The sequence below is a fragment of the Xyrauchen texanus genome, chromosome 39 (assembly GCF_025860055.1).
Source record: "Xyrauchen texanus isolate HMW12.3.18 chromosome 39, RBS_HiC_50CHRs, whole genome shotgun sequence".
Classification (NCBI taxonomy): Eukaryota; Metazoa; Chordata; class Actinopteri; order Cypriniformes; family Catostomidae; genus Xyrauchen; species Xyrauchen texanus.
The window spans coordinates 35,548,637-35,564,691 of record NC_068314.1 but is presented as its reverse complement, the minus strand read 5'-3'; the positions used below and the strand labels follow the sequence as shown (position 1 = coordinate 35,564,691).

The 16,055-nt window shown below is 42.4% G+C and overlaps 1 protein-coding gene across 1 annotated transcript in view; it reads right to left on the bottom strand.

The window, feature by feature from the left end:
- LOC127632337 (egl nine homolog 1-like) overlaps positions 1-15,240 on the bottom strand; it is a 34,926-nt gene extending 19,686 nt beyond the window's left edge. Inside the window, exon 1 of the mRNA XM_052110883.1 lies at positions 14,246-15,240. Coding sequence (XP_051966843.1) covers positions 14,246-14,971 — 726 coding nt within the window. The 5' untranslated portion in view covers positions 14,972-15,240. The remainder of the gene's footprint in view (positions 1-14,245) is intronic.
- Positions 15,241-16,055: the final 815 nt, after the last annotated feature.

The window sequence follows — 16,055 nt, the reverse complement described above, 5'->3', positions numbered from 1 at the left end:
CACACACACACACACTTATACACTCTCAAACACTCATGCACACACACTCACTCACTGTTGTATAAACTAATTTAATTTTTACAGTCCATTGCTGTCCATTTCTTGACACAATTATTTAGATATTTTAAAGGGATAGTTCACCCATTTACTCATCCTCATGCCATCCCAGATGTGTATAACTTACTTCTGAACACAAATGAAGATTTGTGACACTTCCACATTCCAATCTTCTTCTTGTGTTTTTAGTGATTCTTACATTTACATTTATGCATTTGGCGGACGCTTTTATCCAAAGCGACTTACAGGGACAATCCCCCCGGAGCAACCTGGAGTTAAGTGCCTTGCTCAAGGACACAATGGTGGTGACTGTGGGGATCGAACCAGCAACCTTCTGATTACCAGTTATTTGGTTTAGTCTACTACGCCACCAAACTACATAGTTTAATATTAATAATTTGCAGTTATGTAAATGCATCACATATGATGATGACCATGATCATGCCACCGAAAAAGACCAATTTTTGTCCCATTACAAACCCTGATTATACCCTGGGGCGGCTGTGGTTCAGGTGGTAGAGCGGGTCAGCCACTAATCGCAGGGTTGGCGATTCCCGGCCCACATGTCTCCACATGCCGAAGTGTCCTTGGGCGAGACGCTGAACCCCAAGTTGCTCCCAATGCAGGCTAGCACCTTGCATGGCATCTCTGTCGCCATTGTTGTGTGAATGAGACGCAATGTAAAACGCTTTGAACACCGCTAAGGGTTCAAAAGGCGCTATATAAGTGCACACCATTTACCATTATATCAACATGGTCCAATAACATTTGACAAACACAAAATGTCAAAAATCTTTTCTCATAATATTATCATTCGAAACCAAACAAACTGATCGGTGTGAAATAATTTGCTTCAAAAGTGGGCTTTTGCTAACTCTCTGTAAGATTAGCTGAAAACCACTTGGTTTAAAATGTTGTTATCTAATGCAAAGACATTTTAAAGAGTTGCATAGATATCCAAATATGTTTTGGGGGTCACTGTCCATACACACCAATCACTCACCAATGCATAAACACACACACTCACATCTGTTAACTCCAGGATGTCCCATAAGCAACTCTCTAATTTCCTGAAGCATATCATTTGATATTAGATTTCCTGAGAAACGTGGGCTGAAAAGACAACAGCTGTGAGTAACCTATGCTGGGAACAAATCTAATAGCGACTGTACTGGAGAATCTTTTCCGCACAACTTAACTGTAAGCGGGGCCGGGGTGTGACCAACTGTAAATCGCTCCGTTAAAGTGGAAGGAGAGGAAAGCAGGGGTCACCAAAAGGCCAAGCCAGGGGGAGTTTTGGAGATGATGACTATTGTTTACTTTTTCTGTTTGGCTCATCAGGAATATGTCGTTTTCAATTGCCCCTCTGCACCTCGACTTATTTAAAAGGCCACTTTATGTTGCACATGTTTCAAGTCAGGCACTGTAGTCTGCAATGGCACGCAATGCACGACGGATCACAATACATGTGACGACATTTCAACTGAACTGTGTTTTCCTGGCAGCAGGTGCAAAAGCGACGGACAACGTAAACAAAGACCAAGGGAGAGCGAGAGAGAGAGAGAGAGAGAGAGAGAGTGTGTTTGCTTCAACCAGAGGGAGACATAAATACAGGGAGAGAGAAAGAGAGACAAGCCAGAACAAAAAAGAGAGCTATGGGCATTGACGCAATCTGTGAGCCCCCCACGTGAATGGGTGAGCGCAGATAAGGGCGAAATATGGCGCTTCAATCATTCAAGTAGGGGTGAATGTGAGAGCCAACTGCGTCACAGAGAAAGCAGAGCGCAGGGCATGCTAGGTTGAGAAAACAACCGGGTGAGAAAGGGTGGTGGTGACAACACGCAACGTGTTTTGCGTCAGAATGCCATGCAGCCACATTCTGATCATCACTTTCAAAGATCCATGACCAGAGAGGAGAGAGAAGGAGATGGAAGGGATGCAAACAAAGAGCATTTCAATTAGAGCCTCAGTGTGTATGTGCAAGTACTCTGAATTCCATGTTGCGTAAACACCTGGGCGTGACGCTATGTGCGCGCGCCAACATCTGCACCAAATATCCACCTGTACTCCCGAACACTGAATTCTCCTGATATTAGATAACTGACAGTAGTTGAAGTGTGTTGAATTTGCACTAAAGGACTATTCCTGTCACGAAATGCAGAGGCAGTGGCTCAGGACCCAAACGCAGAGTGAAAAAAGAAATGCATTTATATAAAAAATAAATCAAAAAACAAACTAAAACAAACATAACAACCCCATAGGGGGAAAACTAACAATCCAGGGCTGGGGCGGAGGGAAACGGGGAACCAGGACCAACCGGACCGGACAGGGATGGGATGAAAAACAAACAAGACTGACTGACTTGATCACAACAGACACACAAGACTGGAAACAAAATGTACTGGCACTGGACGGCAAACATGAGGAGACTAAAATAGGGAGCGAAATCAACAGGTTAGGGCAGGTGAGACTATTAAACTAATAATGGGCAAACAAGGAGGTGGGGTATGACGTAAGACAGAGAGACACACGGCGATACAGAAACAAAACAAAACAAAGTGCTCTCACAAGACAACAAAACCCCCGGATGGCATGAGCGCACATCGCCAAGACAATAAGGCAATATACCGCCATGCCAACTGGCAAACAAGATGAGAGAATCCATAGCAACGCCAAAGCGATGCCACACATTCTAACACTAAAAGAATGGCATGAGCGCACATCGCCAAGACAATAAGGCGATATGCCAACCATGCCAACCGGCAAACATTCTAACACTAAACGAAACCGGAGCGTACATCGCAAGGCGACCGCCACGTAATGCACGCAACAGGCGACAAAAACAAGACAGGACACCTGTGCGAGAGTTCGGTCACACACAAACCCGGAATCTCAGACTGAAGAGACCGATAAGCGCGATGCACCCATGTCAATAACAGGCAGACCTGGAGCATGAGTGTCCGGATTCCGACACACACCGAAACGGAACCAGACAGGGAAGTCAGGATCCAGACGAGAGAATGGAGGAGAGAACCGGCTTGACAATATAAATAATATTTTAATGACCAACTTAACCAAAAAGACACAAACATGTACACTGTATTTTCTCTCTATCGAACTGTTGTCCCCGGCAGCCCTTATCCCTTGCGTGCCCCATCAGGCTGATTGGGGACCAGGCGTGCATTGTTCCAGCATGGCGCCGCCCTCCTCCACTCTACACTCATCAAGCCGTTGCCTCAGGCCGGGGAGCCCCTGGCATGACATGCACCCCCCTCATCCATTCCACTGAGCAATGCTGTTCTGATATAAAACTTAGCAGCTGGAGGGGGGTGGCGTGCATTGCGCCCTGTCTGCCGGCGGGTCATCCCCGCCTTTCTTGACCTAGGAGGAGACAGGAAGGGGAAAAAAATAAAAAAATAAAAAATAGGCGAGGGAAAGGATTTTCTGATGCGCCATCGTGGTCCACAATCACTCTTTCACCCTCTTAGGCAGATGGCAGCCGCTCCGCCCGGGCGGACCAGAGTCAGACCTCTGACCCCCAGTGGACAGAATGATCCTCCGCATTCTCGGTGACCCGTGGGGACACTCCTCCGCCCATGACAGCAGCACTACCGCTCAAGGCGGTTGGGGAGTCGCTTCTCATCTCCCCTCGTGGACGGCGGTCTTCTCTTGACCCCTCCGCGTTTCTGGGGGAAGGCAGGGAACTTCTCCACCCTGGCAGCGGCTCCATCGCTCCAGTCCAGTTCCCACTTGCTATGCGGATGGAGCCTTTCCCGCATCCGGGAAGTCGGACTACTCTGTCCCCCGGAGTAGTGATCCCCAGGGTGTACGGCAGTTTCAAGGACTCTGCAACGGGCATCCCTCCTCCTTCCCAGGTTTCGGCACCAGTGTAGCACAGTTAAAGGGAAAAGAGGAGGCGAGAACCGGCTTGACACTATAAATAATATTTTAATGATCAACTTAACCAAAAACACACAAACATAACCACACACAGGGCAACTGCCTGTAATTCTCTCTCTCTCTCTCTCTCTCTCTCTCCCCCTCTAACTGTCGTCTCCGGCCGCCCTTATCCCTGATTGGCTGATCAGGCTGATTGGGGGCTGGACGTGTCGTTCCAGACCGGACCCGCCCAAAATATATTTTTTTCGTAATCAACATTATACCAAATGCTGTCAATTGAGCTGAACTTGTATTAAACCCGGAATATTCCTTTAATGCCGGAGTCGCAGATGCAACTTCTAAAAAAATACATTAAATTGAGTGTTAGCTGCGGAGCATAACACGTGGCTAACAGACTTTTACAACAAACACTGATAGTAGTTCACCCAAAAATTTTAATTCTATCATTTATGCATCATGTAGTATCAAACCCATATGACAAAATTAGATGTTTAGCAGAATTCTCCAATGCAAGATTTTTTTAGCCAACTTTTCATTGTGTCGAGAAGACCTCAAAACTGAACTGTCTTTAAAAATGAGTTAAAATATTTTATTTACATCCACATTTTAAAGCCTCCAAGGCCAAATGATTATTGCATATTACTCTACTAAAACAAAATAACGAAATGCAAAGTTTCTTTTACAAGCACAACAGCACATGCTGAAACAGAGCTTATATGTTTTTACCAAGTGTGTCGCACAAGCCCTCAAAAGTGAAGCCAAAACGTCTCAATCGCCCCCCGGTGGCTGGTCCTAGTATAGGTCATAAACCCCGCCTCCCCATGTTATTCAACGGGACGTGAGACCAACTAAACAATTAAATTACACTTCACATATCTTTTTTCCAAAGATAGTTTCTGTCATTTACTGTCGTTTCTATCACGTTGATGTCATTTCAAGTGTTTGTTTTCAAAATAAGTTTGTTTTTAGTTATTTGATGCTATAAAAACACTGCTGTGACATCATGATTGACAGGTTCTCTGAGTGAAGTAGTCACTGAAGCGCCAACGGACTTTTTTTCGGGATCTTCGGAGGACTGAGGAGATTGGAGCTTTAAATGTAATATCTAAATTTCTATAATTAATGATTTCACACCGTCATAAGTCAAAAGTGCAGGGGCGTGTGCTTGCGATTGATTCAGCGAGAGTGAGGGCGGGGCCTTGATTTCACGGCTTTACTTCCTGCTCACTAGTGCGCAGGTCTAATCCCGAAAATCACAACTGCGCAGACTCAAGTCCCAAGATGTCAGCGCCATATCGGGACACTGGCGGCTTCAGTTCTCACCAATGGAAAAGAGCGAAGGGGCATCGTCCATCTTTTTTTTACAGTCTATGGTTTTTACGATTGGTTCACCCAAATTGAAGAATGCTGTCATCATTTACTCACCCTTGTGTTGTTTCAAACCTGTATGACATTCTTTCTTCTGTGGAACTCAAGAGTGAAAACTCTAAACAAAGTTACCACTGCTCTTTTCCCCATACATTGAAAGTGAATGGTGACTGATGGCCAAACCTCTCGTTTTGTGATCCACGGAAGACATAAGGGTGAGTAAATTAAGACTTTATGAAAGGAAAACACTCCTATTTTGTTATCACCTGGGCTCATCATTTCATCTAACACATCTCCATAACAGTGATTTGTTTTCCTGAAAATGGAGCAATTTCCACTGAGCAATGCTTCCACTGAGCAATGCTGTTCTGATATAAAACATAGCAGCTGGACTTTAGCCAGACAGACTGTGTTCTGACAGTGCAGCTACGTGCAGAGTGTGAAGCTGTATCGCTGCTCCAGTACTGACACCCTGCCAGCCTCATATCACACGGCACCATAAATAAACACACTCTGGAGAAAGCTGGCACCAGCATCCTGGTCCAAGAGATGAGGTGGCCATAAGCGCATTTCTTTAGAGTGAAGGGGTACGACTTTGCCCTGAAGGCAAATTTGAAAAAGTAACTTAAATGTGTCCATTTGGCTTTAAAGGAATGTTCCAGGTTCAATACAAGCCCATTTGTGGGCATAATGCATATTGCATGTTCATTACCACAAAACATTATTTCAGCTCGTCCTTTGATTACATATATATATATATTAAAAAGAAAGCAAAAATCTTGGTTACAGTGAGGCACTTACATACAATGGAAATGAACAGTATGGTCTAATGCACATTACGTGACCATAGCAACATTTTTGCAAAACAAAATGACATGCAATAATACACGTTTGGCTGCAGCTCCCCGGTGAAATGTCCAGCGGGGGGCGCCAAAACAAGTGAAATGTTGTCGTAATCAGGTGAATATTAGATTAAAGTTTTAATGAGTTTTCCCTAACTTCAAACTGAAACCTAAACCTTACTAATAGGGTCCTAAAAGCAAAAGAGGTAAACAAAACAGACCTTAAGCAACTCCTTAAGCGACAGCAGAGAGTATTTAGCAGATACGTGCCACTTCTATTACAGTGAATGGGAGAAATTGGAACGGCCAACGCATGTAGAAAACAAAGTCCTGGCTTTCAGGTAAAAGAGCCAATCACGTTTTAGATACTGACATAGCCTGTCAATCAATGACAAGCCTGTAATATGAGGTAAAAAAGCACAATTTATGATCATGCCAGCATTGTCAGATTTTACTAACGATTTGAAACATGTTTTGGATATTTGCTCCATTTCAAGTAGATAGGACCGGCACTTGTATGTCGCTTGTTTGTAAAGAAAAATGGATGCCCAGCCTGCCCAAGACCATTCCAAAGAAGGCTGCTGAGTGGACTGACTTGCTAAAAATGGTAAATGTTCTGCACTTATATAGCGCCTTTTTAACCTTAACGGTATTCAAAGCGCTTTACACTGTGATTCATTCACCCATTCACACACACACGCATACACCAATGGCGGCAGAGCTGCTATGCAAGGTGCTAGCCTGCCATTGGGAGCAACTTGGGGTTCAGTGTCTTGCCCAAGAACACTTCGGCATGTGGGTCATGTGGGCCGGGATTCGAACCACCAACCCTGCGATTAGTGGCCGACCCGCTCTACCGCCTGAACCACAGCCGCCCCATAAAAAGACTTTGAAGAGAAATTAAGCAACCTCGTCAACTCGTGTCACTTCTATAGTTAGTTGGTGGTTCGAAGTGTCCTTGGGCAAGACACTGAACCCCAAGTTGCTCCCAATGGCAGGCTAGCACCTTACATAGCAGCTCTACCATCATTGGTGTTTGAGTGTGTGTATGTGAATGGGTGAATGAGTCACAGTGTAAAGCGCTTTGAATACCGTTAAGGTTAAAAAGGCGCTATATAAGTGCAGTCCATTTGCCAATATTCTACATGCAACAGGTGTTTTAAACATCAGCTTTCTTTAACCACAATGCATCAAAAAACAACCCCACAAGACCTCTGTTGGTAGCACGCAAGGCTTCCTGACATAAGGGGGAAAATATAAAACTATACGTTAATGCAGAGGCAAAGAAATATTATGGAGAACGCCCCATGTGGAGGAGCTTTCCAAAAACAGCTCGTAGAGTCGATTCTAAGCCAGTGCCAGAGTATCTCCTGTGGCGTAATGTAAACATGAACACTTGGCAATTCATTGTGTTGTACTGCAGCACACATTCTTCAACCAGATACCCAGAAGGTAGTCATATGGGAGGCTGCCAACCCTCTGGACCAATTATAGACAATAGTAAACTTCACACAAAAACAACTAAAGAAAAATGTATCATGAGAATATAAGACAATTGTTTCTCATCTCTTTCAACTCGTCCTTCCTTCATTCTCCCAGTCCACACTGATGTCCAGACTACTGATACAGAACTTAAAACACCCTTCCAACATTTAACAACCACAAAGGACATTTATAGTCCTAGATCAATACAAAACATAAACATATTATCCGTTCATTGTGTCTTATATAACAGACTCTTCCCTCCAGCTGATTCTATGTTACACACCTGCTGAGCTGTTCTGGCGTACTTCTGTGACCATGACAATAACATTAAAACAAAAACTGTACAGGAAGTGCTATCACCTCCCATCAAGCAGTCTGTTATTCACACTAAAACATCCTGTGCACAGCATATGAGCATTCAAAAGCACTGATGTATAAACTATATGTATATGTAATTCAGAAAATATCCTCACAGTGCTATAAGGGACATCCTATCAACAAAAGTGGTGGTGGTGTAGTGAACTAAAGCACATAACTGGTAATCAGAAGGTTGCTGGTTTGATCCCCACAGCCACCATCAATTGTGTCCTTGAGTAAGACACTTAACTCCAGGTTGCTCTGGGGGGATTGTCCCTGTAATAAGTGCACTGTAAGTCACTTTGGATAAAAGCGTCTGCCAAATGCATAAATGTAAATGTAACTTCCATCAAGCATTCTGCTTTTCACACCTAACGGTTAAGTGCCTATGATGAGCATTTGCTTTGATTGGAGCACAACAACATAAACTATATTTTTGTGTCATTCTACTTGGCATCCTGATTTAAAGGAGAGAAGTGTCATTTCTGTGCTAATTGGGTCAACAAATGTAATTGCAAGAGCAAATTGTCCCTCTCTGAAATCACACCATTGCTTGAGCCAATCTTGCAGTGTCGGGCTAGTTTTGAAAAGCGCCACAGACCATTTTTCACACGTTTTGAAGAAATGAATCTCCAAACGACTTATAGTTGTGAAGCTGAAATAGGAGCAAGGGTTTTAAAGTAATGTTCCAGGTTCAAACTAATTAAGCTTATGTACCATAATGTTGATTTTATTACCACTGAAAATAAGTTCAACTGGTCCATTGTTTATTTAAAGAAAAAGCTCAAATTTGGGTAACAGTGAGGAACTTACAATTAGAGGCAGAGTAATAGTGGATTTTGCCATACCGATCACTAAGTTGGTGGAAAAGGCAGATAATCGATTAATCGGCCAATAGATTTTCAAAATCGATTTCTAGAAACAATTAGAAAATCCCACTGCAGTTTATTGTGCAACAAAAACCCCAATAATAACAAGAGGTATTAAGATTCGGTGCATAATGCGGGACAGATCAGGGACTCTTATTTTGAAATGATAGAGACTTGGCTCTGTTACAATGCTCAATATGCAAATATTTACCGAATGTAGGTTTTTATAGCCTGCATTTACACCAGATGAAGAGTTTTGTTTGTATATGTTTCACCAGATCATGAGGAATAAAAAAATGAGGGGGTAAAATTACAATGAAATATCTGCAACTATCGACTATGGATTTTTTGCAGATTACCGATAGATCCAAAAAGCAACTATCAGGATTCGGCACCAATTAATCCGTAAAACCGATATATCGGTCCACCTCTACTTACAAAGGAAGTGAATGGGGCCAATCCGTAAGCATTAAAATGTTAAACATAAATGTTAGCATGATAGTAGCGTGATTTACAGGGTTTACAGAGTTGTGTTGCCACGGTTACAAAGTTATAACATTGGATATGGTAAATGGTCTGCACTTATATAGCACTTTTTTTTTAACCTTAGCGTTATTCAAAGTGCTTTACACTGTGACTCATTCACCCACCAATGATGGTAGAGCTGCCATGTAAGGTGCTAGCCTGCCATTGGGAGCAACTTGGGGTTCAGTGTCTTGCCCAAATACACTTCGGCATGTGGAGTCGTGTGGGGCGGGAATCAAACCGCCAACCCTGCGATTGGCAGCCAACCAGGTCTACCACCTGAGCCACAGACGACCACCCAAGGATATAACCTGTTCATTTAAACAAAGTGTGTATTTTAATGTTTGTGAATTGGCCTTATTCACTCCCACTGTAAGCAGATGTCTCGTAGGGTATACGTATAAGAAGGAAAAAAATTATGGTTTCCCTAAAGTGTGCAATGTTATGGTTTATTCAAACATGATGTTTGTGTGGAGTGGTGGTGGCGTAGTGGCTAAAGCACAGGGCTGTTAAACAGAAGGTCACAGGTTCAATCCCCACAGCCACCACCATTGTGTCCTTGAGCAAGACACTTAACTCCAGGTTGCTCCGGGGGGATTGTCCCTGTATTAAGGGCACTGTAAGTCGCTTTGGATAAAAGTGTCTGCCAAATGCATAAATGTGTCTGGGACACCTGGTGGTTGCTTGAGTTCCCTTGACCTGGGAAAACTTGAGAGCCTCGTGGATAACTCAAAATCAGTACTGAAGGCTTTGCCCATTGGTCAGGTCAACCTGACATTATTTGTGCATGTAGAAGGAACAGCGTGTTAAAGAACAACAGAAAAAGATTTGGGGGAGAAGCTGAACCTGCATCCCTTTCAAGGTCGTTATCGAAAGAATACAGGAAGTCTTGTTTTGCACATAGACTCCGAAACTAATATAGCAGGTGACTGGCAAGGTCGGCTGATATTTGGCCATTTTGAGAGCACGTCGACCGAAAATGCTTGGCGTAAACGCTCTCAGTGATATACATTGTGACATATTCATGCCACCTCTATCGGAGAGAGGAAACAGATAGGGTGCACTTACTAAAAGTAGCATGCCTCATAATTTCTCAATAATACTGCCTCAGATTTACTCGCAATGGAAACGTTTGTTAACTGGGTATCAGGTGGATGCTATTGCATAAGCACTTCGACAGGTGCGGAAACGCCTCTGCATCACCTGAGAATCAGAGATGAGGCTTCTCTACATCCAAAGCATCATGGTTCTTATTTTAAACCTAATCCGTTCAAGGAGAATGTGTTAAAGACCTTTCACCTGATCCCCCAGCCATGTGTCAAACCCTCAGAGGGGGGCTGTATGTGCATGAATGCAAAATAATACACAGATCATTGACACAAATCTCTCAGATTGTCTAGTATGTCCTTCCCGCTCAGATATTGCTAGTTATCCATGACCTAGGCTAAGAAACAGAGCGCCCCATGAATGTGCAATAACAGTGCACTTAAAGCATTTAAAGGAATATTCAGGGTTTGATACAAGTTAAACGCCTTTGTTGTATAAACGACTGGCCAAAACGCATAAAACGTTTTCAGTTTTTAATTGAAAGCGTTGTCGTGGAAACGGCCCCTAAAATGCGCTGTGCGCGGCACGACGGAAGCCCGCAGGGTACAGCATCTTGAGCACAGCCAACCCGCTCTCATGAAAATTCATACATAATTTACGAGTTGGTTATTTCGTATGGTCTGGCATGATGTTGTTCGCATAAACTCGTACGACTTTCGGTAACGGGCGCGCGTTCACGAGAGAGTCGAGTTTCGCCGTATGACGTAGGCGTAGTGTAAGCTCCGGTGAGAAGTGACGAACGCGGAAGCGCAGAGGACAGAGCAAAACAAAACGCCGGTCACGAATTACAAGACAACAATGAGGATTTATAAATAGAAATGTCGGAGGATTTCGATATATTTTGCCCAGCCCTATTTGTTTGAACCGGAGTACACAGAGCAGGAGCTCCGGGAGATGGAGGAGGCTGCCGCAGCGGCACAAACAAACAAATCTGGTAGGCGGAGAGTTCAGGAGACGTGGTGGTGCTCATGCAGTTAATGCCAACAGAGGCTGAGAGTGTATGTTGCCATGAATGGACGATTGGAAAGAATGGATAGCAACACGAAGAGCTTACGCTACGCCACGTCATACGGCGGAACTCGAGTCTCTCGTGAACGTGCAGACGGCCGTTACAGGAAGCCAGTGCTTATAGTTTAAAGTTAGAAATTTGGATATTTTTCTTACAAAAATGCATCGCTTCACTTCAGAAGGCCTTTATTAACCCCCTGGAGCCGTATGGATTACTGTTTTGATGGATGGACGCCCTTTTTGGGCTTCAAAATCTAAGGTACCATTCACTCCCATTATAAAGCTCGGAAGAGCAGGATTTTTTTTATATAACTCTGATTGTGATTGGCTGAAAGTAGTAAGTTATATACACCTAGGATGGCTTGAGGGTGAGTAAATTATGGGATAATTTTCATTTTTAACCCTTTAACACTTTAGAATGCTTTTGTGAGGAATAGGCGACACAGTACATGTTTGCCGTTACGATTAACGACAAAATTGGAATAAATACTACTTATTATTTCAAACCTTAATAATAATTTGTAATTAATGTATATTTTTTGTATCAACTTAATGCATCCTTGGTGAAAGCATCAATTTCTTTCAGGAACAAAAATGTCTTCGTGTTCTAAAAATGGAAGCGTATATACTATAATATAATTTACATAAAGTAACTTTTGTTAAGTAAGTTACTCGAGTAGTTTTTCGGCAAACTACTTATTTACTCCTACTTGAGTTATAATAATTCTCAGTTCTTCTACTTGTACTCAAGTGAATAATTTCTTCAGTAGCAGTACTTTTACTTAAGTAAAAAATCTGTACTCTTTCCACCACTGGTTGTTTTACAGCAAACTACTAAATTACCAGGATTACAGCCACATGCTGTCATGGTAACGAGGTTGCAAAATTGGCTCTAACGTTACACAGGAAAGGTTAAGAAGTGATTTTATCACACTAAAATAGGGCTGAAATGATTAGTCGACATTATCGACAACGTCAACGATAAAAAAAATTTCATTGTCGAATAGTCGTCTGATTTCATTTATCACAACAAGAGATCTTTTGAAGAGCTAATGATGACGCGGGAGAGCAGCACTTCAGCTCGCACTTGATTGAGGAGATGGTAGATCGCAGAGTATTATAATATAAAAATGCAAAATAAGTAAATACAGAAGCAGTGTCGTCGTGAAATAAAGCGGAGCCATACCTGCTGTTACGCTTGAGCAAAACGTGCCTGTCAGAGCGTCTAAAAAGGAAACACTGCGCTGTTATATTCTGTATTTAATGCATCCTTTATTAAAGTTCAAATAATGAGGAAGCGGGTGGTATAAATAAGCACAAACTCCGAAACTGGCATTTGTCTGTGCGGTCAGAGCCGCTTATATGAGTCGCGAGTGAGTTTCAAACTTCTCCCGGCTGATACACTGTCCCGCGCGGAGACGCTCATCGCTGGCGCACGCTGCAGCTAGATTATAACGTGATTGCTCACGATATAGTGAATTATAATATGAGTGTCACGTGTGGGAAGAAAATCAGTGATATGCAGCTCTATAAAGAAGAAAGAGTTTGTTTTTTGAGAGGTAAATATGGATCGAAATCAAGTGAACAAAAAGGTGAGAGGGTGCAGTCTTCGCCCGTTATACAATGCAAAAAAGATATATTTATAATTTGTCTTTTTTGGTTTGTTTTCCAATATAAATATATAAAATTCCTTATGCACATTTACTTAAGCAGCTATTCTGCAGAATTTGAATATAAATACATTTTAAAATATCGAAAAATCCTTAAAACAAGATACATTTACCAACATATTTAGACTTGCTTTTAGAGCAAATATCTTAAATATGAGTATATTTTTCTTTACGGCACTGGCAGAAGTATGAACAAGTGAAAAATGAACTTAACAAAATACACGTATATTTAAGATACATTCTCTTAAAGTCTAAATATCTTATATGTTGCTTCTCAAATAAATGCATCTTGTTTTAAGGATTTTTAGACCATTTTAAATAGAAAAAAAAAGACAAAAACACTTGATAACGAGGATTTTTTTGCAGTGACATTTTTAATTAATTAAACAATAAACATGCAAGTAGTTTTTCCCCTTTAATTCAGTGAATGTCATTTAGAGGTATATTTAAAAGATGATTTTGTGCTCATTTAACACAACCTTTTAAGTCGGGCACAAGCTGAATAATCGGTTAAGTGCTAATAATTAATAATCGCCTGAATAGTCGAATAATCAGTCTAATAATCGTTAGATTAATCGATTATAAAAATAACCGTTAGTTGCATCCCTACACTAAAATGATGTCTTGAGGCAATACTTTTGAGACCGTATTTTAACATTTAAGGATCAGCCCCATTCACTTGCATTGAAAATGTCTCACTGTAACACCGATTTCAAAATGTCATTTTGTGGTAATCATCACTATGCCACAAACACTGTTGATTGATAATACTTGTACTGAACCTGGAATATTACCCATATATTGGTTGAAGGCTTTCAGTAAAAACATAATAACTACATCATTAGAAAACTGAGATTTTCCTACTTACAATTGTGCATAAAACCCCAACTATGTTTAAAAGTGGGTCAAAGTGACTCATATGATGAAGCAGGTCAAATATATTACATACAGGCAAATGATTAGGTAAAATATGCATGCATGTGCGTTTCTTTCAAAGTTTGAGCTTGAAAGTGGTGCCGCATCCTCTGATGACAGCTCCACCTGTCTTGCTACTTACTTTCGTCCTTCCATTGATCCTGAAGTCGCCCAGTTTGCCGTTACAGTGTCGGATCAGATCGTCCATGCGGCTCATGAGAAACGCTATCCGCTCACAGCCCGGCTCTTTGCCCTCCACCCAGGTGATCTTATCCCCCCGAATGTCTTTGGAAGAGTCGCTCCTCTGACTGACCAGCTGTCCGTCCGTGAAGCCGCCGGTCAGGTAGAGGGCTCGGACGTCCTCCAGAATGCCGCGTCCGGTCTCGTCCCCGAGGAAGTTGTCCAGCACACAGATGCCGTGCTTGTCCATGCAGGGCACGATATAGTCCGTGGCCAGTTTCTGCGGCGGGTACCGCGTCTGTCCGTTGGGTTTGGAACTGTTGGACACGCCGTCACCGGGCGGTTTGGTGTCAGACACCGTGTCCGAGCCAGTGGCGGACTTGATAAAATCTCGCATGCCTTCTCCGGCTGACGTCACAAGCGAAGAGTCACTCTGAGAACTGTTACATTGTTTCGGCTTCTCAGAAGTGTTACATTGTGTCGCGCCGAACTCTCCAGCGTTCTGCGGCTTGTCGGCTTCCCTGCACACGCGCTTGTGCTTCTTCCAGTCCTGTCTCTGGTGCTCTTTGCTGCAGTAGAACGAGCTGCGACACCGTCCGCACTTCATCAGGTTCTCCATTTTCCCGCACAGCTCGCAATACTGCCGTTCTCGCTCCAGGTTTTCGCTTTCCTTTGACTCCCTTTCCATGTTTCACGCTGTTGTATATCCCTGTACAAATGCCACCTCTGTGCCCTGCTCACAGTATCACCCTGAAACTTTACCACAACTATCCACAACCGAAACTGAAATAAACGCCGCCCTAAAGTTTCATTCCAGACGCTTTTTCCCTCGGCTCTCTCGCCGGCTTGCACCGAAGGAAATGTGACGCTCTCACATTCCCAGGACATCTATATTTTGACACTTGAGAGGTCTCCGCTCAGTGAGTCTGATGGAAGCGCTTGGCGTCGGCCGTTCCTTTTCTTCAGCGCTCAGCGCACGTCGACCATCTGCGCATGCGCACTGGAGACAGGGCAGACAGGACTGTGGACATGACTCACATGTCAACTTTGCAGGGGCAGAATTGTTGTATGTTCAGAGTAAAAAGAGAAATAAATGAATAAAAAGTTTCTAAGACTTAAAAATAGTTTTGTGTAGGTAGATTCTCCAAAGCAGGTCAATAAATAAATATACTCTTAAGACTTTAAAAACAACTTTGTATGACCAAAACTGTACCCGCATAGAGAGACATGCAAGTTAATAAAGGCAAATACACAATTAATTAAATTCCCTTGTATAGACCTGTATTGTACCTATAACAGAGATCCAAAAAACTAAAGACAAATATCTAAATGAGACATTAAAATGTTTTTTAAAGGCAGAATCTGCAGAGTAAATAAATAAATAATGTCCCAAGATTTTTTATTTTTTTTTATTTTGATGCCTGTGTATTTTACGGTGCAATACTGTCGTTTATATTATGTTACTTATATATAAACTTAATACGTTAATCTTCTGAAACTGTTCAAATGTGCTTTTTACTTTATAATGTATTATTAATTACCGTAGTAATTACAGAAGGGCACATGATGACATGAAGTTCATCAATAGTGGCCCATCAGGAGCAATGACCAATAAACATGACAGCACTCGGTGTCACTCACACAAACACTAAACACCATCAGGGTAACATGTGAAATTTAAATTATGCAGTAAATATTAACTAAACTACATCACATACAACACAGAACAACCCAAAGTACATAACTGATATAAAAAATAAGAAGGAATATAA